We start from the raw sequence: 20,136 nt of genomic DNA, 5'->3' as shown, positions 1-20,136 counted from the left end.
TATTCGCAGGATGCATCTGCACCAGAGCCAACTGGAAACGAATCAAACCAAAGCGAATATCTTTCTTTTTCATTACAGACTATATACTCGGATGAAAACGTCAGTTTACCAGGTGGAGTAGATAGAAACGTCTATGTCCCAACGGGAATTTACAAGGTTCGACCTTACTGACGGTAAAGCGACGCGTCTCTAGATACTTTATGCGTCACCTTATCCGCATATATGTATACACAACCTTTGATTTTTCACTTTTCTTATTTTCTTTCTTCCCTCTCCCCCCTCTCTCTCTCTCTCTCTTTCTCTCCCATTTTTCCATTCCTTTCCTCGTTTCAGTTCTCTTTCAAACTTCTCGCTTTAAAATTATTAACACGTTCGCTATCACAGTGTCCTCGCATTATATTTTCGTATAACGCAGAATGCAATTTAGATAGGAACGCCTAGATGATCTTACTAAATATATCTTTCGGGCAAGATTGCATGATTTAAAGGGACACGTGTAACAAATGTTATTTTCACGCTAATTATTTCATAAGATGACAAGGTTGTTGATATTTTTTGATATTGAACTTGATATTTTTCTATGTACCAATCCAGGTGTTTCTTTATTCTCTATACGAGAGCGTGAAAGTGTTTGTGTCTGAAAATGCTTAGTCTCAAAGACTTTGAAGCTTAGAACCGAGTCCAAGTAGTAAATAAAGTAGCCTGAAAATTAAAAAAAACACACAGACAGGTATTTATCTATACTTTCTTTTCTGTGACTTTTGTGTGTTATGCTGTCAGCGAACGTGTTAATCGCAAAGCTATAAATCAAAGTGCGCGTAAAAATGAATTATCTTCGAAGATAATACATATGTGTAATACGATTCGTCGCAGAACTCTAAGGTGGCCATAAAATTGATACCGAGGAATAAGGTGGAAATCTCGCGGCCTTTATTGCTCGAGTTGAAAAGGGTAAGTACTCGTTTTCACTGGGAAATTTCTCGAACTTGCAACGAGATACGTGTGGATTGAAAAAACGAAAGACAAGTTTGTTGAAAATCGATTGATCTCGTTGCAGCTACGAGTATCGAAACTTTCTCTGTCGTTTCGTTTTTCAATCACCACATGTGACATAGTTTCGCAGGGCAGACGATAACGCTTCTGTTCTGTTCGCACAGATGAAGGACCTGCAGCACGATCATCTAGTACGGTTTTACGGCGCTTGTGTCGATCCTCCGCATTGTTGTCTCTTGACTGAATATTGTCCAAAAGGATCGCTTCAGGTTCGTCTTAGATTTCTATTATTCGTATTAGATTTATGCACATGTAACGCGTTTTTCATTCGGTAGCCATCGTATTAAAACATTCTATTTGTTCCATTACCTGGCCTGTTATACTGTTTGAAAATAAAATTTTCACATCGATGTTTCCTTATTAATTTGGACACGGCAGGTTCTATCGAATAATTAAACATCCGATAATACAAATAGCAAAATTGACTGGAACAACGATCGAGAGGCACGACGGTTGTAAACGAAGCAGATACGTTTTAACCTTCTTATACGATCGATTAAATCTTCATCGAATACTTTATGTAGAACACGTAGAGTTCTTTGCAGTTTACGGTGCCGAACAAGCTTAATAATTCCTTAATAGCCTGTCGGATATTCTGTAAGTCTGGTAATACTCGTAAACGGCAGTTCACAGGGACGTAATAAAACTGTGAGCGCGGGCCGAAGGTTATTCGATAAAAGAAGTTTGCCGTTAATACATGTAGCTATCTGATAGCGGACATTTTCCGTGCAATTGGTAGGAGGCGATTAACTTAGTCGAGTCCGGTGGAGCCTCTCATCCATAGCATGCATTTGTTATCGAGCTCGATTAAAAATTTAATCAAAGTGCCGAGATTAAAGTTTACTTCTTCCCCCGAACCATTCGACTCGACCCGACGAATAAATTCCGCTGCGACTTTCAACGTGTGTTCGTCGATCTTCCGCGACAGGACATATTGGAAAACGATCAGATCAAACTGGACCGCGTTTTTCGAGGATCTCTCATCCACGATATCGTTCGAGGAATGGCGTATCTTCACGCGTCGGAGCTGAAGAGTCACGGCAACCTCAAGTCCTCCAACTGCGTGGTCGATTCGCGGTTCGTCCTTAAAATCGCGGACTTTGGACTGCACGAGCTGAGAAGGGCGAATTGCGGCGAAGAAGTTGACAGGGATAGTTACGCTTATTGGAGAGGTGAGCGCTCCAAGATCGTATCTATATAAACTGCGAATTTTTACGACGAGAACGAGAGAGATGGAACCTACGTAGTAGCAATAGTAATTTCTTTCGTCTATTAAAAATTACAATTAGTACTCCACTTTCGGATATTTTGTACGTTTCCGTACATTATATTCTGTGGATTTCTGCATCTTTAAATTTATCGTAGATGCAGAAAAATGCGTATTCTGGCCATACGATACGAGAGTTTGGCAATGCGTGCGTGAATCAACTGGAAGAAAAAACGCGTTTCTTAATGTCTCGATGTTTCTTTCTCGTTCCATCGAAAGTTTGGCCACGTATTATTGAAGCAGCTTGCGTACGTGTGCATTTGCAAGCATATGCGTGCGTGTGTGTCAGTGTCACGAGGTCGCACGATCGTAAAATAACGTTGTTTGTACAGGGCAGCTGTGGACGGCTCCGGAATTATTGCGAATAGAAAGGCGACCACCGGAGGGTACTCAGAAGGGCGACGTGTACAGCTTCGCCATAATCGTTCACGAGATCGTGGTACGCCGAGGACCGTTTTACTTGGGCGACGACCGTGATATCTCCCCGAAGGGTAAGTATTTCGTCCTCGCAAACGACACACGCGCTTATACTACAACTATCCGCTAGCTGCAATCGTATCGCGCGTTTCACAAGTCGAAAGATAGAGAAATCAAAGGGCTGATAATAAGAACGACCCGTGTCAAATTTCTTAACGTTATACGAGCGCGTTATTTGTTTACTTTATAGGGGTAACGCATTAGCCAGAAGTTAGATTTATGACGTGAAATAATATATATCGACGTGCCGTCGAATAAAAACTAACCGATTCTATGAAAATCTCCGTCATAAGTCGACAGCCTGACGATTTAATTACATATTCGTAAGCTTATCGAAGTACTCGATCGTATTACGAAAACTTATCCTGAATACAGTATATGCGTTATTTAGAACACTTTGCACAACACACGACGTGATATAATTATCGAGAGATTATACAAGATATTTATTGCAAACATATAATTCGCTAGGTTGACAAAATTACTATACACTCAATTATCCGTTATATCGATAAGACGCGTATGGCGTTAATTGTATGTTTAAGGCAACTATTTATATAGTATACTGATCATTTATTAAGCGTCGTAATTTGTATGTGTGTTACGGGTCGATCGGCTAGTGCGTCGTTATTCATAATGCCCGGTCGTTATGAATAATAACTAAAACGGCCTGCCAGCCCGATGAATATTGATTAATTTACTAGATTAACTAGACATTTGGAGAAAGGTAGGATTCTCTCGGGACACTTGGCTACGAAGAAGAAAATTCCGCTTTTCACGAATCGTTTCCAAGTATTCGAAGAGCAGCACGTTCATACTGTACGGGTCGTATCAATAGAGCAACGTGTTTCCAACGTATCAGGAAGGTCTAACGATATCGAAGTAAAGCGTCGATTATTCAGACAACCCGGGTAACAATTAGCCCAAATAGACGCTTAAAAAAACGGTATAGTTCTTTCGCGATATAAATACAAATGTACTGCCGGCAATTAGACAACATGGTAAACGTTGCGTTGACGAAAATTCAAAGGTACTCTGTCTTTGCCGCAACAAGTATTCTCTCGTTCTGTTGGAGGCAGATAAGCATAACAGAACGTCGTTTTTGTTATGAGCCCTTGGATCGTTATCACGAATCACTATCGACGCCAGTGACCGATCAACCGGTAAGGGAGTTCGCCATCGCCGCGGCCGGTAGGGAATAAGAGCGATTCGTATCGACTGCGATGCGTCGCGACGCTGTGCGTCGGTTGCACGTCGTTGGTACACGAGGAACGACGAAAACGACGGGAGAGCTCGTAGGAGAAGGGGGAATCAGCGGTGTGGGTTACGGCGCGGCGTGCGCCGGATCGATCGGTAACGAAGTTTACGAGGTTTCGCAAGCTCGGTTTCGACGCGAGCGGCAGGATCGATGAAAGGATGGAACGTGCCACAAGTAGGCTGGGAACGTTTCGAGACCCGGGTTGAAAGCTCAGTCGAAGCTTTCACGCGTCCTGGAACGTACACGGCTCTTGCACGCGCGCTTCCTCGTCGTTTCTCTATTCCTCCCTCTTCTCCCATTCGTTGTTCGCGTTCTCTCTTTCTCTCTTCTCGATCTTCGTTTCTCGTCTCGTGCGTGCACTCGCGACGAGACGTACGACACCAGCGGAAGATCGCGACCGACGACACGTGAAATCGACGCGAGAATACCACTACGAATAGGATCGAGGGGCCTTCGGTACGCGAAACGCGGCTAGGACTCGGTTTCGCCGGTCCCACCACCGTTTAATTAACCGTCTCTCACCGACAACCCTTCGGGGAGAAACGTGTGTGCGCGCGTGCCTTGCTGCGTGCTGCGTGTCCCGACAGTTTGCGTGTCTGTACTGTGTGGCTGCGTGCCTACATGCCTGCATGCCTGCATGCCTGCGTCTAACTCGGTACGTGCTTGTGTTTACCAATCGTTTCACCGTCCCATTTACGCGGCCCGATTTTCCTTTTTGCTCGATATTCAAACCCTTTACCCCTCTAACTAACCCCACTTGCCTCTCTCCTTCCACCACCTTCCTACTTCAACCCTCGTCTACCCTATTCGCCCTCCCCTTTACCCTCTTCCTCGCTCTCTATATTCCTTCTGAATCTCGTCGTTCGTCTCTCTCTCTCTCCGTTTCACGCCGTTTTCATTTTTTCCATCCTCCAAGCCAATTACCCTGATTTCTTATCCGAGACGCGGCAATTAATTGATTATTTCATACGGGACGAGACAACGATGAAAGCGCGCCGATGGCTCGCGAAATTGCTCGTTTCCATTTACAAAGAGTGGAGTTGCGATCGAACGAATATCGCTAGTACCGGTATATACCTTTAGACCTATATATATATATATATATACGTGCCTTTTGTTCGATCAGGGTCGCGATTATGTGGACGGGGCTACAATCTTCGCATTCGTCGGACTTCTCCCGAACGACAGATAACGTCGTCGAAAAGTCAATGTAAACAGAACGTTGCATAAGCGGAGAATAGCTTATTGCTTGTTCTACTAGCTTCCCTATCACTAGCTACCGTTACTAGCGTAAACACGAAATTTCGTAGTGTCGAGGTCTGTTCGCTCGGACATGGCCGAAGGTTCAATTTTTTGAAAACGCAAGGGAAATAGAAGATACGACCTGTAGAACGAAGAAGCAGTAACCACGAAACGGAAAGAACGTAACTGGAATGTACGGTTCCCGCGGTGACTGTAAAAAGCTAACTGGGTAGGAGGTAAAATTAAATTCAGATTGAAAGTTTAATTTTTCGAGAAGCTAGCGAGCACTCGGGTACCTGGAAGACAAGGAAAAATGTAACGTCGTAAAACAAATAAACAGTTCTTGTATTAGATCGGATAGAAAGCAATTATTTTCGCATCTCGTCCGCGAAGCAAACTGAGTAAAAAGTAATTACATCGAGGTTGAAATTCAATTTTTTAACGACGTAACACGTCGTAAAGAAAATGGGAAACCTAATCCGTCAAATAGAGAAGCAGCTCGTAAATCGAAAAGGGCCTAACTTTGACGTACGGTTTCCGTGGTAACTGTAAAGTTAACCGGATAGCGGATAATTGGATGGAGATTGAAATTTGAGAAACGAGACAATTCCTTCCTTCCTTCCTTCCTTCCTTCTGTAATTGATAGAAACCACTGTGTCTTCGCTCAGTCTTCGTCGCCACGACAATTTCGTATATCGATACAATGTCAAATGTGAACGATTCGTTCGTAATTCAAACTCCACTCTTTGTGATGACGAGAAATACCGATACGATGATCGGAAGCGTTTAGAAACCGTTCGTGATTCAAGAATCGCTTTTTTATCGCGGTGAAAATTCCTAAATATGGATCGATGCGATGTTAAAAATTCCGTGAAAAATTTAGCTTCGATGTGGATGTAACATCGGAAAGAACGAGAATTCGCTGGTAATTCGAAATAAATTTCATCGCGAGAACCTGTAACGGCGATCTACGAACTCGGAAACGATCACGTTTACGTTCATACTCTTCATTTCGCGCGAAATTAGCTTCGAACGATCGTATCCTATCCGATGGCGCCGAGATGCGTGTGTAATCGCGTGAATGAAAGGGAGAAAGATGAAAGAGAGCGTGAAGAGCGACAGCGTGAGCGAGATAGGGGCGTGAAAGAGAAAAATGGTGAATTCGAATGGGTCATTGATAGAGAAATATAGCGATCGGGATAGATCAGAAAAGGAGAAGAAATGGCGGATAGAAGCAATACGTCGAGCACGAGTAGTTTAACGTTACTGGCGATGCCGGGCGCCAGTCCCGACGGTGGGGCCAGTCCTCGAAGGGCCGTCAGTCCCTTGCTCGAAGTCCGTAGGCCTCACTGCACCCTCAACTGCGAAACTTGCAACGCCTTCTTGGAGGATTTGTACAGGCACAGTAGGTTCAATATTTACCATTCGCCTTTCGTCTTTCGCTGACATTTTTTAACTGTTTTCATCTCCCTTGATGATTCTATTCGACGTGGTTCGCTTCTCGAACCTTTCCCACTGTTTCGCGCGTTACTTGCACCTGCTCTTTTGCCTCTTTGGCAAGAGAAATACATATATATATATATACACGAAGTCATTCGGTTGTAACAACGCGAGCTGTGGCGAGAGTCGTTCGACCAAGAAAGACTCGTTTCACTGAAACGGACAGCTAAGTAGTAAGAGGAGCGATCGAACCGGCACGACGGTATACTACGCCGCGTGTCATAACTACAACCATCCAAAAGTTTCGACTTTCGTGTGGTGTGTATATACAGTGGCCGACGAAGAAATATTTGAACACTCGTTGTAGAGAAAATTTTGATGTACGTATTACCCGAGTTACGTGAAACGCTTGAAGATCGTTGCAAGAAAGGACACGATTTTTTCTTTCTCGTGTGCGAACAATTTTAAAGTCGAATATCTTATCGATCGATCGTACATCATCGGGACGGACTTTTTATCAAACTATGGGGTGACAAGTGTTTACGCGAAAGATGTGATTTCTCTACTCTTTTAAAAGATATTCTTCCCTAAAGTATCGACTTTGCGTTTATTTTATTCATAAGAGGTCTGACTAACCGGATTCTGTCGCATCCTATCCATGCAGTTTATATAGCAATAGAAATCGAACATTTTAGGATGGTTTTATGGTTACAGCTTTGTACGTGTTGCTCCATCCTAAAAATCATCCTAAAATTGTCTATTCTTACAAGGTACGAAGTACAAGACACAACGCGACGAGATCTGACTGGAAATATATTCGATCGACATTTTCAATGAAAACAACGATTCTCCGTTGGTTTCGTAGTTATGAGACGCGGTGTGTATAAAATCGCGATCGTGAATGAACGAAAACAAATTGTTACGTGAATAATTAACGTGGACGAATCGATGCTCGCGTAGATAAATAAACCGAGTGAAATTGGAATTTGTGATTGTGTCGATGATCGAGTTGTCGTCGCAAGCTTGTCCCTTGCTCTGTTTCAGAAATCGTGGAAGGAGTGAAGAGAGCCGGAGGTTCTCCTTTGAGGCCTGCGATCGACGAGTCTGCCGTCGAGGAAGAAGTAAGCGAGTCCTTCTCGACTACTTAAACTTTCCAAAAATTCCAGCAATAACGCTCAAACGATTCCGTCGTATAGGTGGCTACTCTGATGAGGCGATGTTGGGCGCAAGATGCCGCGGATAGACCTGATTTTCCCGCGCTCAAACAAACTATACGGAAAATTAACAAGTGAGTAAGGACGACAAGAGAACGTTCCCTTGATGATTCTTCGTCGAAGAAAGCTCGATCCGATCGCAATTGAAAATAGAAGATCGCTACGCGAAGAAAGCGAAAGGAAACGAGAGAGAAAAATAGAAAATTGCGCAGAGGAAATTTAATACGGAGATTTAATAATCGAGAACTTAATGAGACGTGGAAAAGCGTAAAGTATTTACTTGACGTTAATACGGGAATAAAATATTAACGTAATGGTAATATAAAAATCGACTAAAATAGACGTCAAGAGATAGAGTAGATATAGACGAGGAAAACGTTTAACTTTATTAGGTAGAGTATGTATGAGAAAGTGGGCGCTGCTTACGAGATTTATTCGAGGCACGAAGACTAGGAGACGTTAAGACAAGTAGTATAAAGCTCTCAGTTGAGGATTATTTTTAAACGTACAATCGGATAAGTAAAGTTCTACCGTGTAAGTAATTTAATCTTCGCAAGCTGTGAACGATAATTTTTTAACGTGACATTTTTATTACGACGTCGAACCTGTACATTGTTTACTAAGAATACGATCGTAAATGTAAACTAAGAATGTAAGAATCCGAACGAAGCGATTAATAATTCTCGAGAATTTTAATGTTTGTCTAATAATTGGACAGATTTATCTCGTTCCCTTTGTGTCTTAATGCTTATGGATGGGGATGTACGTTCTCTGGTTTTTCTCGCCCTCGTCAGCTACTCTTCCAATATTGACATAATTGTCAGCTCTCGTGTCGAATCACGCTACAGTCGCTAGCGATATTCTTTTCCTAAAAGTGTTTGCGAATTCACATAGCGGAGATTCTTGGATACAAACCTTTCTTCCTTTGGTAGGAAAAAAGTAAACGAGGGTGGACAAACGATCAGCATTTGTCGCGGCAACGCGTTAAAATAAGATAGGGATTATTTGGGTCAACTAAGATTCAACGGCTTAAGATTCAACTTTGAACTTTGCACAGAATAATAAAATCCGTTGTATATCACCCGACACTACTAGTCTGTAATAACGGAAGAATGAGAGATATATCGTGTATTTTAGCTTTAGCAAGAAAAGATATCAGAAGCGAGACGATAATTCAGATAATTCTATGATAGAATTCTGTAATCAAAGAGGTATTATACAAGGATTAATAGAGTAAATGAAATAACTTCTAAAAATACACTCTAGAAGTAATACACACGTGCTCCTGAATATTATGATAATCGCAATTAAGACTACCAACATTGATTCAACAAACGTTTTACCTTCTAACAAATATTTTTTATTGAAATAAAATTCTCGCAGAGAATGCGATATATTTAGTCGTTTAGCACGCCACGAACAACTAATTAAACAGACTATCTTCAAGTATACATCGCCGGAAACTTGTTCACGATCGAACGTAGCGAACTCGAAACAAATTCCAACCCGGCGCTTAAACTTCTCCAAAACTAGCGATACTACGAAGTCTATGTTGAAAAATACACTGTTTTGTCGTCACTGCCTTATCGCTGGCTCGGGCAACGGGATAACAATTAAGGACTTGTTCGAACGACGAGCAGAGAAAGAATTCTATCTCGTTGCAGAGACTACGAGAGCAGCAACATCCTCGACAACTTGCTCTCTCGTATGGAACAATACGCAACCAATTTGGAGACTCTGGTAGAGGAACGTACCGCCGACTACTTCGAGGAAAAACGTAAATGCGAGGAACTCCTTTATCAGTTGTTACCAAAGTAAGTAGAATCGTTGATATTATTCGCAACTCGTAGACCGCGTGCACGTGGCATGCGTACAGACAGAAGGTTGCGCTTAGATCAATCGGTAGCCTTTCATAGCGCTCCACTTTACGATCTCGCTTCCATCGATCGCTTCTATCTGCAGTACTCGTAGATTTTTTTCAACGAAATTTCCAGATCTGTCGCGTCCCAGTTGATACTCGGCCAAAGCGTAATAGCCGAAACGTACGACCAAGTGACGATCTACTTTAGCGATATCGTAGGATTTACGAAGCTCTCCGCAGAGAGTACGCCTCTTCAAGTGGTGGATTTACTCAACGATCTATACACGTGTTTCGACTCCATCATCGAGAACTTTGACGTTTACAAGGTGAAGTTACAATTTTCTAGTACATTCTGCAGCCTGGAATCTCGATTAGCAGCAAAAGGATTATGCGGAGGACGATACCTCGCAAGAAAGATCGAGCAACGAGAATAGAAACTAAGAAACCTTGTTATACTTTTAGCTTTTTCTGTCGTTTGAGATAAGTGACATTTTCACACGTGGAAACAAAGTTACTCGATTCAGTTCAGACGTTTACCATTCTGTATACGAAGATATCGTCATCGATCGTCCTTTCAATGTCGCGTAGATTTGTACGTACGATGATTACTATCGAATCGAATCGTGTAGTGAGACACGACTCGATGTATTTTCTAGGTGGAGACAATTGGCGACGCTTATATGGTAGTGTCAGGATTACCGGTGAGGAATGGAACGAATCATGCCAGAGAAATTGCCAGGATGAGCTTAGCCTTAAGAGATACCGTGATGACGTTTAGTATACGTCACAGACCGAACGAGCAATTGAAACTTCGAATTGGAATGCATACTGGTAAGATCGAATATCTCCGTAGCTTGTCTTTCTCCTTCGTTATTCTCTGCGCAAGATGAAATTTAGCATTTATTTAACAATACCGGAAAATATAATATCGGCCGTGCATTCCTTCGTTCGAAATCATTTTCAAACGTGTTACTCTATCGATAAAAAATTTCTCCAAACTTCTTATTTTCTTTCTTATCTCTTATTTTAAGTATGGGCACGCTAAAGTTTCTCTTAGAGTCCTTTTGCTCGTTTAAATAAGAGTAACATTGAAACATACATACTCTAGAACCGCAATATGGTTGATCAGTATTCATAAATTGATATGCTGCAAGTTGTATACTATGCGCGTGATTGCATGTTGTCGCAACTCGCATATTAAACATTCGTAGACGCGTGTATGAAAGACTGGTCGCAATTTCAGGACCTTGCGTGGCTGGTGTAGTTGGCTTAAAGATGCCCAGGTATTGCCTATTCGGCGACACTGTCAATACCGCATCTAGGATGGAGAGTAATGGAGAAGGTAATTCAATAGTTGTACCTTTTTCAAGATCAATCCTTTTCACACGGATTTCATTTTTTTAATTAGAGTTTTTTAACAAATACATTAATTATAATTTTAACTCTTGTACAGTTAAACAATTGCAAAAAGGTTCATCCCAATATTAATACATTTTCTTTACTCGTAGCTCTAATGATCCACGTTAGTCCAAAAACGAAGGAAATCCTGGATACTTTTGAAACTTTCGAGCTCGTTTGTAGAGGCGAGGTTACTCTGAAGGTAAGGCTTTCGACTAATCTAAGAAAGTGAGAAACACGCGTCGAAAAACACGACGAGAGGTCACGATTCGTCTTTCAATTTTCAGGGTAAAGGCACGATGACCACGTACTGGTTGATCGGCGAAAAGCCAGTGAACAATATTCAACAGCCAAGCGTTTCCTTATCCTCGCCGGCAACGACAGTGACAGCCATGACAACGATCGCGACGACAAGTACTCCGATCTCAACAACGATCGACCCTCCGCACGAAGATGTTACAAGCTTGTCGTCGCGTCGACCTGATCCAGTAGTACAACCAAAGATACAAGACATTCGATCCTTGCAATCCTCGCAACAGAATTGCCAGGATCAAAATCGTCGTACAGTTCAGAAAGGTCTCCAAGAGCAACAACGATCGCAATCGAACCAGCAGAAGAATCAACAACAAATTCCTCATCGACAGCAAATTGCAAATCAACGCGAGGCTTCGACGCAAAATCGTAAGGGAGGCAGCAACGAGGGAAATGGTGGCGACAGTGGTCGCGGTGGTAGCGACGAAGGTGGTGGTGGTGGTGCCGGTGGAGAGTGGAACAACAATAACAGTGGTGGAAACAACAATGGAGGAAACGGCGCGTTTGCGACGGGAAACGGCGTGGCGAGCCGCGGCCGTACGATAGGTAACGGTTCGTTCGTGGATGGTTCGCCGTCTCGGAATCGTTCATCCGTGAGTTCGACATCGAGCAACGTCGTGTCTCAAGGGCGGCGTTCTTATCAAGCCGGCGAGAGCGTGCCAAATCACACGGAAAGCGGCCCAAACGCGCCGCTCCTCGTACCCACGACACCCCCCTCGCGAGTCTAGTTCCGTTCCCCTCGATTCTTGTACCACACTTTGCGATCTCTCGTCGAGAAGTCGACTTCATCGTAATACGTGTATCATCGTTTCGTGTAGACTAGCAGCTAAGCATCCTCCGACGATCGGCGATTCCGATCGAAATTTGGGTCCACACGTTCGAAAGGATATCTTTCGAAGTAAAAATGAACATTACGGGAACACGATCGTTATTTATTACGTGGAGGGACGGAGGGAGTTGCGCGGAGGGATGTAACGTAGGTGGAAGCGATATAGTAGTAGTAGTGAGCTCGTAAAGCGAAGCGTTAAGTAGGGGGTCACTAATTGATCTAGCCGCAGCCGAGGTCGTATAACTCGATTGTACAATTGAAATCAATTTCTATTATCGTTAGCAGTTCACTTAGAGCTTTTAGAATAGAAGTTAGGAACGAGTTACAGTAGAACCTCGTTTATCCGTATTTCGTTTATAGCTGCGAGTTAGTGCTCTGCTAGAGATATACGAAGTTACGACTTGACTTAACTATTATTCCAACTATGGCAGAGTATAAGTTTAGTTATATACGTGTGTATTTCTATAGCGAATTATGCGATCATTTGTTTGTATTCGTAAGAAATTTTACGTGTCAAAGATGGAACGCGATTCCTGACTTCCGAACGTTAGGGTCGTTTAAAAGGAAATTATAAGTCATGTGATCGGGCTATTTGTTATAACATTAACAAGTTCTACGAGAGAAGTCCCTAAGCTATAACGTGTAACTTGTCAATTTACAAATATTATTAGTTGTTAAATTATCGTCGAACAGGGTCCTGCTTCTGTTATAATTATCCAACTAATAGCAAGGACTGAAGGGAACGGCTAGTAAACTTCTATTACCGGAGCTGTTCGATTATTTAAACTATTTCAGCTTTTGATCCATTTCAATAAATTGGGTTCTACTGTATAAGCATTCTTCTTTTCAAGGAGACAAATTATCGTTAAAATATACTACGAAGGAAGAACTGATTCATATTCTACGGCCTAAATAAGGCACTAACAAGTACATGCTTATGTCAACGAAACTTGAAAATTTTATCTACTGACCGACTTTGCTATATCGCTTCCTTTTACTATACATACATACACAACATACTATGTATACTCTGTCCTCCCGATGGAAAAGCGAGAACCATCCAGTTCCTCGCGTGTGAAAGTTCGTCTCTCTCCCTCCCTCTTTTCCTGCCATCACTTTCCCCTTCTTTCCACCCTTCTCCTCCTTTCGATCCTTCTCTTCCATCCTCATCCCATTCTCTCTCTCTCTCTCTCTCTCTTCCTCTCTCCCTTCTTCCCTCCCCCCCTCTCTCTCTCTCTCTTTCTCTTTTCCAGATATCCGCTTCGTATTTCGACGGATAACGTCAACACATTTCAAGGACCAGCGCTTTCAATAGAGAAACCATTAAAGTCTAAAATGCGAGACACGTCGTAAAACGGATTATTTTTGCGCGTGCGCGGAAATCGATCGAAAAGCCAAAAGAGGACAGCAACGGCAGAGGGGAGTGGTCGTGAGTTTTGAATTGAAAAGAAATTACGAAAAGGGTACATACGAATGTAACTTTGAATATTAGAAAAATCGATCGAATACTTTGTCTTCCGCGTTCCCTTCAGCGTAGCATGTATCCTATCGCTATTGATTTTCGTCGATTCGATCGAAACACGTCCCGTTAGAATGTAGTAGGCACCCTCGGATCGAACATTTCGGAGAAGACGAGCGATCAGAGTGGAAAATAATGGAGGAAGAATGTTAAAGTATAGACATAATGTTATACGTTTGCAAAAATGGAAATTTTACGCGCACATGTTTCTATGTTTGATGAAAACGAGCGTATATTTAATATACGTATACGGTATGCCCGATTCGAAAGAGGCCACCCATTTGTCTTCTGGTTTCTTAAAAAACCTCGTGCGCGTCTACGAAGTTCGACAAACTGCATACGAACTCCGCGAAACTAAATTCGGAATACCGTATAGAGAGCATACGACCTTTGATACAAATTTAAATTATATTCATGTACGCTACTGGCCATAAGTATCGAAATATGTATTCGTTACGTTTCTTGGAAAATTCCAACGAATAGATTGCGGATTTTTATATATCCCCATGGAAATTTAAAGGCGTATAATACGCACAGTGTGCAAAAATATATAACATATACGTGGTATATACTCATTAGAACATTTAGTGGTCGAAGCAAATCTCTGCTTAGATTCCATTTAATTGGTTTCATACAAAACGCGAATGTGCATACAGAATTACCAATGAATTTTAATCCATGTACTATTTTATGTTATAACGCATATGTATAACACGAATGAACGACTAAACACAGTTTGTACTAAATGTCAATGGGATGTTTTAATATTTATGACTGGTAGCGTAATATACTCTTTGTATGCTCTAAGATGCCGAAGATAATTAGGTGACCTGTTTTAGGCGTGACACTCTATGTATAATGATTCTCACACATAAATCTACATATATAGGGTATCTCAACGCTTCATAGCTAAGCTTTGTGTAACATTTTCTACTGGATCGTATCCATAGAATACACTGGCAAAGTTTGGTTGTTAAACTCTGGGACACACTGTATACGTACGCATGAGCGCGCATTCACGCATACACATATATATTCATTTATGAAGAGTTGAAGTTATAAGTATATCGGTGTATATAAAGGAAAAGAGAGGCTGGACCTCATCGGAAAGTCAGTTATCAAATAATGGAGATTCAATCGTGGAATCTTCCAACGCTTACTCGTCATGCGAAAATCGGTCGCATAGCGTCGTGCACGCGCGTGGCTGCTTATATGCGCGTCCACGCCATAAAAGAAAGTACATACATATAAAAATTGCGGCCACACACGTCCTAAGAATCGAATTTCTCTCTATTCGTGTCAATCTCTTTTTGAACGATGTAACAATCGATATTCGGAAAATAAAATTTCTTCGTTTCCACGCACCATACCAGACTCCTCTTCGATTCGTGTCCCTGTACGATCGACGTAAGGAATAAAGAAACCAAGCAAGAAAACACGAAATCTGTCCTGACAGCAGCAACATATTTCACGATTTTAAAACATCCAAGGTAACTAAAGTTTTACCTTTTCCTTCGTGTGGTCTTGATAATTAGTTTTCTATCATTCCGTTGCTTTTCAACGTTTCAAAGTTTATTGATACAAAAACTCATAATTATTTCAGCTATTTAGAAACCTGAGCTGTTTAAATTTTGATTTTCGCATCGTTATTTACATCAACATCCGAAATTTTACGAGTTAAGTCGTTAATCTTTTTAAATTAAAATTTCTCTGACACGATATCTTTATCTTAGAATCTCCTATTTTTTTTTTTTTTTTTTTACATATCACTTAGATCTTAGATTCCAGATTCCAGATTCTTAGATTAGATTAGGCTTCTATCGGAAACGAGCCATTTTTACATTTGCAAAAATTAAAACCGACCAAACCGAAGTTGCTTTGTCTTTCGTCTGGACTTGTCTTAACTTTTAATAATTTTAGTAATTTCGTAATTATAAGGGGACACTCGCTTAACAAATTAAATGCGATCCTAGGCTTAGAATACAGCATTCTCGAATATCCAATCAAGATAGGAATTAACGCGTGTGTATATTCCAGGACGTCCAGGTTCTCCGCATCGAATACCCCAAGATACTATTCCGATATTTACCCATCTGCCATTTGCAAGCTGATGAAGGAGTGGTCCACCGGAGTCACCCTGTACACGAACGTAGTCATTGGCCGGAATATTAGCTTTGTTCCTGATCGTATCAAGGTCTCCTACATACCTGACAAGCGTCGCCTCCGCCGTTGTAAGCGCCGGCGCAAATCGTCGTATTAGCAATTCGTCGAGCGATGCTGCTCGTACATTTACTCTGCGGCCATACTGGGACCTCGACTTCCATCAAAACCGGACTATGGGAGCCTCCGTAGTAGCGTGCGCCCCAACCTAAATTTTTAACCATCGATTGTAATCCTGATGCGTCTCTTGTATCAGCTTCGATCAATGCTTCGATCAATGATCGTATTTTTTTATATTCTTTATACTTCCCATATTTTTGTTAATCCGACGAGACAATATGGTTTATTTCGAATTATTTCGAAGCTTACCCTCGACATGAATTTCTATGATTTTCTAATACGTTGTAAAACTCAACATTTGGAACAATTTTCTGCCCTCAGGAAAATGTCCAACTCTCTTGTAACAGTTCCTAAGATACTCGTGAAAAATTATCGGTACGACTATAGTGAATTCAGCATATAATTGCGCGTCCGCCGCAGCGTAGGCGTCAGTATCGACCACACTTAAAATGACACTTAATCCAAGCCTGTATAAACTATAAAAAAAGAGATAAGAATCAAGTTTGAATTCACTGAGATAAGAATTCACTGTAGTGATACCGGCAGTTCTTCGCGAATATCTCGGAAACTAAGAGAGTGCGACGTTTTCGCGAGAGGAGAGAGTCGTTCTAAATTGGACTTTACGTGTTCGAGAATCATCGAAACTGGTGTTTCGAAAATAATGTAAAATAGTGTGGAGAACAGCTAACGGGCACAGCGAAAACGGAAAGGATACCTGTTATAACTGCGTCCTTGTACTCGAACGTTTGACCGATTGGTGGCAGACACACGGGCCAAATGTAACTGTCGAAGACGGTCGGTAGATACAGTTTCACTATCGCTATGTCATTTGCGAAAGTGTCAAGAACAAAGTCTCGATGTATACGTATTTCGGAAATCGTGAAATCCACGGCTCTCGTTTCTTCGCTCGTCGCGAAATCGTATTCTCCGAGCCTGACTTTGATGTCCTGCGGTCCAAATCTGACCAACAAAAGGGAAACTTTAATTAACATTATGCCTTTGTACTGAAAACCAGGAGGATGAAACGCGAGGAAGAGGTAAAGGAGAGAACGTTCCGTTCAGAACCTGCGTATGGAGAACTGGTCAGGTTCTTGACTATCTTTAGGTTTAAGGAAATATGAGATCTTGTACACGCGATCGTAGCAACCAACTAGTTGTCGAAGATCACCAAAAAAAACACAAGTAAAATTAGCTAGTTTCCTATGATAAACGACGTACTTTGAATCGATATATACGTTCACGCTACGAGCAATTGTGCTGCAGATCTGCCACGTAAAAGCAATAAAAATAAGTTATCGATGGTATCTCGATGCATTCATAAAGTCGTTAAATAATGTAGCCGACATTTTTATAACATCGAAGAACTTATGTTTGTATTTTCTTACTTCTTTAAAGAATATACGGAACGTTCCTTTTTATGGCCATCTTGTAAGATACATCGATGGTCTTCGCATTACCATATTGAGTAAAATTCCTAATCTACGGGACGAAAATTTACCTGTAAACGCAGTGGGCAGCAGTTAAAACGTGTCTATCGGTGACGAGCACACCGCCACAATAGTAAGCGTTATCCGTTGTAAGAAGAGCCACCATCCAGGGCCATTTCGTGGGATAGGCCGGTCTACCGCCCACCAACTTGCTTTGACTTTTCAATGTAGTTCCGCATCCTCTCAATGCCGGATTTTTAGGCCGAGACGTTGTCGTTCTATGCTCGCCCGACCAAACGATTCTCACCTCGTTTTGTTTCTTATCGTCACTCGCTGAAACGAATAGCCAGCTATTACCACTCCGTCTATAAATTATATTCCAGTGGAAACGAATTTGTTTATCGCCCTCTTAACAATTTAAATGATCAATTTGCATATTTCATATGAAATCGACAAATGTGCCAATACTTACGATACGACGCGTGCCCTTTTTGCTCGACAGATCGTTACATACGTACCAGCAATCTGCGGAAGAGTGTCGACAAAATCCTCGTCTACCATAGAATTTGTACGCGTTTCGTTCCCGTGTCTCGAGCAACAAATGCCTGTGTATCTGTTTCAATTCCATTAGATTCAATCCGTTTCAAACTTTCACGCAGGGAAACGAATTAAACACTTACGTTTGGTCGATTACGCACGAGTGATTTATAGCCAGCGTAAAGTTTGAGCCATACTCATGAGATAAGCACCGTTTCAAGTGCTCGCAGTGACCCGATTCGTTGTTCAATCCGGCACACTTCGAAGACGTCGGTACCTATGTAAATGCAAATTCTCTTCTGCTTAAGCTATCACGTTTTACATTTATCTTATGACTACGCTGCGGATATTTATGTATCTGCAAGAAATATAAATAGCGAAAATGTACAAACTACACATAATATGCAAAAATATGGAAGATTTACGAAGTAACGTATTTATTATAATATTTGGAGGATGTATAAAATCTCATTTTAGAATTCATTTTTTTAATCGTGTTTGTGAAAACGTATAAAAAAATGCATAAACGTCCGCAATCTAATTATCGTTAAGTTTTACGTACCATTCCAGTTGAAGAGGCTCTTTGGTGATGGATATGCTCTGCAAAATCTATCAATGACAGAACAAACGATCAACGATAGCGATCGGAGGATGTCCAGAACAGATAAATCTATTTGCAACCAGTGCTTCCGTTTATGAACAAAACAAAAAATTTTCTCTCTAGCACACGAATCTATGTTAAGCATTTATGCTACGAGCTTTCTCGTTCGCCAACTAGCATGAGCTGGGATATACACACGGTTCTTTCGTAGAAACCCGTCTGTATCCGTATCAATTTTTTAATCGGATTACCATTTAACTAGAAAATGTTACAATCTCGAAATTTGAAACTAATAAAGTCAAATTAACTTTAATTTGGTCGAGTATGGTTCTCGCAAATATAATATAAATAAATATAATACAATTTATTATCGTGAGATGAAACCTGAAACGATGCGAGACAGAAAAGTTTAGAATATTGCTAATTGAAGAACTTATTATGAGAATAACAGGTTAAAGAAATATCATCGAAGGAAACAGTGTCTTTACGCGGAAAAAGTACAAAGTAACTTACCTGTCGTGTTTTTGCCATAGCTGGAAGATCGAGCAAGTGACATTGCGCAGAAAACGCAAAAAAGAAACGTTGATTGCATTAACTTCTTTCGAATTTCCATCTCTTAGCTTCTTCTTAATTACCAACTGCATCGACGAAAATGATTTGTTTGCCAGAACGTCAGAGAGAACCGTGGTAGAGATCGAATGAAACAGCCAAAACGAATAGCAAACGTTCTCTTATATACACGTGCATATTGCCTAGGCATGCAACCCGCTATACACTCGAGTCTCTCGTTTGTAGAAACCGAGGCGCTACGCCGTCTTGATGTGATTTCTATCAATCAACTTCGATCATAAATGTTAGACCGTATACATTCTGTGTTACGATTGTAGATAAGGTGCGTAAAATTTACTTTTCTTTTCTCCTCTTGCCTTCCTTTCCTCTTTTTTCTTCATACTTGTTATAAAGTTAAAAGCAAAACATTCAAAATTCCTTATACCTATCTGAATTGATAATATTTTAATTTAATTACGTCGATGATTATGAAAATGGTGTAAGTCTAAAACTTAAAGTAGTTCAAATTCTAATTTATTTTACGTTATATCAAGCAAACTTACAATAATGTGCAAGAACTTTTGCACAAAAGATATTTGACTCCAGTTATATTTATAGTCACTGTCACAATTAAGGAAATGTTCACAGTGTGCGATATTTTAATTTCTCGCGCCGATTTTAATTGAGAAGAAATCGTGCCTCCTCGAGCAATCAGCAGTCAGCTAGGCGAGGTTTTGGCGGGACGAAACATTAGTTCAGTACCGGCAAGCATGACGTTCGTACGTGCTATTACGTATGAACGAAATGCGTGATTTCAACTTCGTAATAATTCTTCGCCTTTTATAGATTATTATCAGGTATGTTTAACAAAT

At 41.2% G+C, this 20,136-nt stretch overlaps 2 protein-coding genes across 8 annotated transcripts in view; one reads left to right on the top strand and one right to left on the bottom strand.

Moving 5' to 3' along the window:
• Window positions 1-15,234, top strand: part of LOC117230795 (atrial natriuretic peptide receptor 1-like) — a 37,603-nt gene extending 22,369 nt beyond the window's left edge. For 5 of the 7 annotated variants that reach the window (XM_033488579.1, XM_033488577.1, XM_033488582.1 and 2 more), the window contains 13 exons: window positions 79-156; window positions 874-951; window positions 1,158-1,262; window positions 1,982-2,225; window positions 2,653-2,811; window positions 7,782-7,858; window positions 7,934-8,025; window positions 9,616-9,765; window positions 9,946-10,138; window positions 10,469-10,643; window positions 11,056-11,154; window positions 11,321-11,412; window positions 11,498-15,234. In XM_033488579.1, the coding sequence (XP_033344470.1) occupies window positions 79-156; window positions 874-951; window positions 1,158-1,262; window positions 1,982-2,225; window positions 2,653-2,811; window positions 7,782-7,858; window positions 7,934-8,025; window positions 9,616-9,765; window positions 9,946-10,138; window positions 10,469-10,643; window positions 11,056-11,154; window positions 11,321-11,412; window positions 11,498-12,250 (2,295 nt within the window). In that variant the 3' untranslated portion in view covers window positions 12,251-15,234. The remainder of the gene's footprint in view (window positions 1-78; window positions 157-873; window positions 952-1,157; window positions 1,263-1,981; window positions 2,226-2,652; window positions 2,812-7,781; window positions 7,859-7,933; window positions 8,026-9,615; window positions 9,766-9,945; window positions 10,139-10,468; window positions 10,644-11,055; window positions 11,155-11,320; window positions 11,413-11,497) is intronic. The other 2 variants (XM_033488578.1, XM_033488576.1) reach the window with 1 other exon arrangement.
• Window positions 13,728-19,414, bottom strand: LOC117230799 (proclotting enzyme-like). Its single transcript, XM_033488588.1, has 8 exons — window positions 19,229-19,414; window positions 18,677-18,723; window positions 18,258-18,391; window positions 18,096-18,190; window positions 17,649-17,910; window positions 16,866-17,110; window positions 16,078-16,238; window positions 13,728-16,007 (listed from the first exon to the last, which is right to left on the bottom strand). Exons 1-8 carry the CDS (start codon window positions 19,326-19,328, stop codon window positions 15,846-15,848), a joined length of 1,206 nt encoding a protein of 401 aa, XP_033344479.1. The 5' UTR covers window positions 19,329-19,414; the 3' UTR covers window positions 13,728-15,845.
• Between the last annotated feature and the right edge of the window lie 722 nt (window positions 19,415-20,136).

Source organism: Bombus vosnesenskii, unplaced genomic scaffold (assembly GCF_011952255.1).
Source record: "Bombus vosnesenskii isolate JDL3184/JDL3185 unplaced genomic scaffold, Bvos_JDL3184-5_v1.1 scf7180000013267, whole genome shotgun sequence".
NCBI classification, from domain to species: Eukaryota; Metazoa; Arthropoda; class Insecta; order Hymenoptera; family Apidae; genus Bombus; species Bombus vosnesenskii.
The sequence above is the reverse complement of the archived record's forward strand: the minus strand, read 5'-3'. Positions and strand labels throughout refer to the sequence as shown.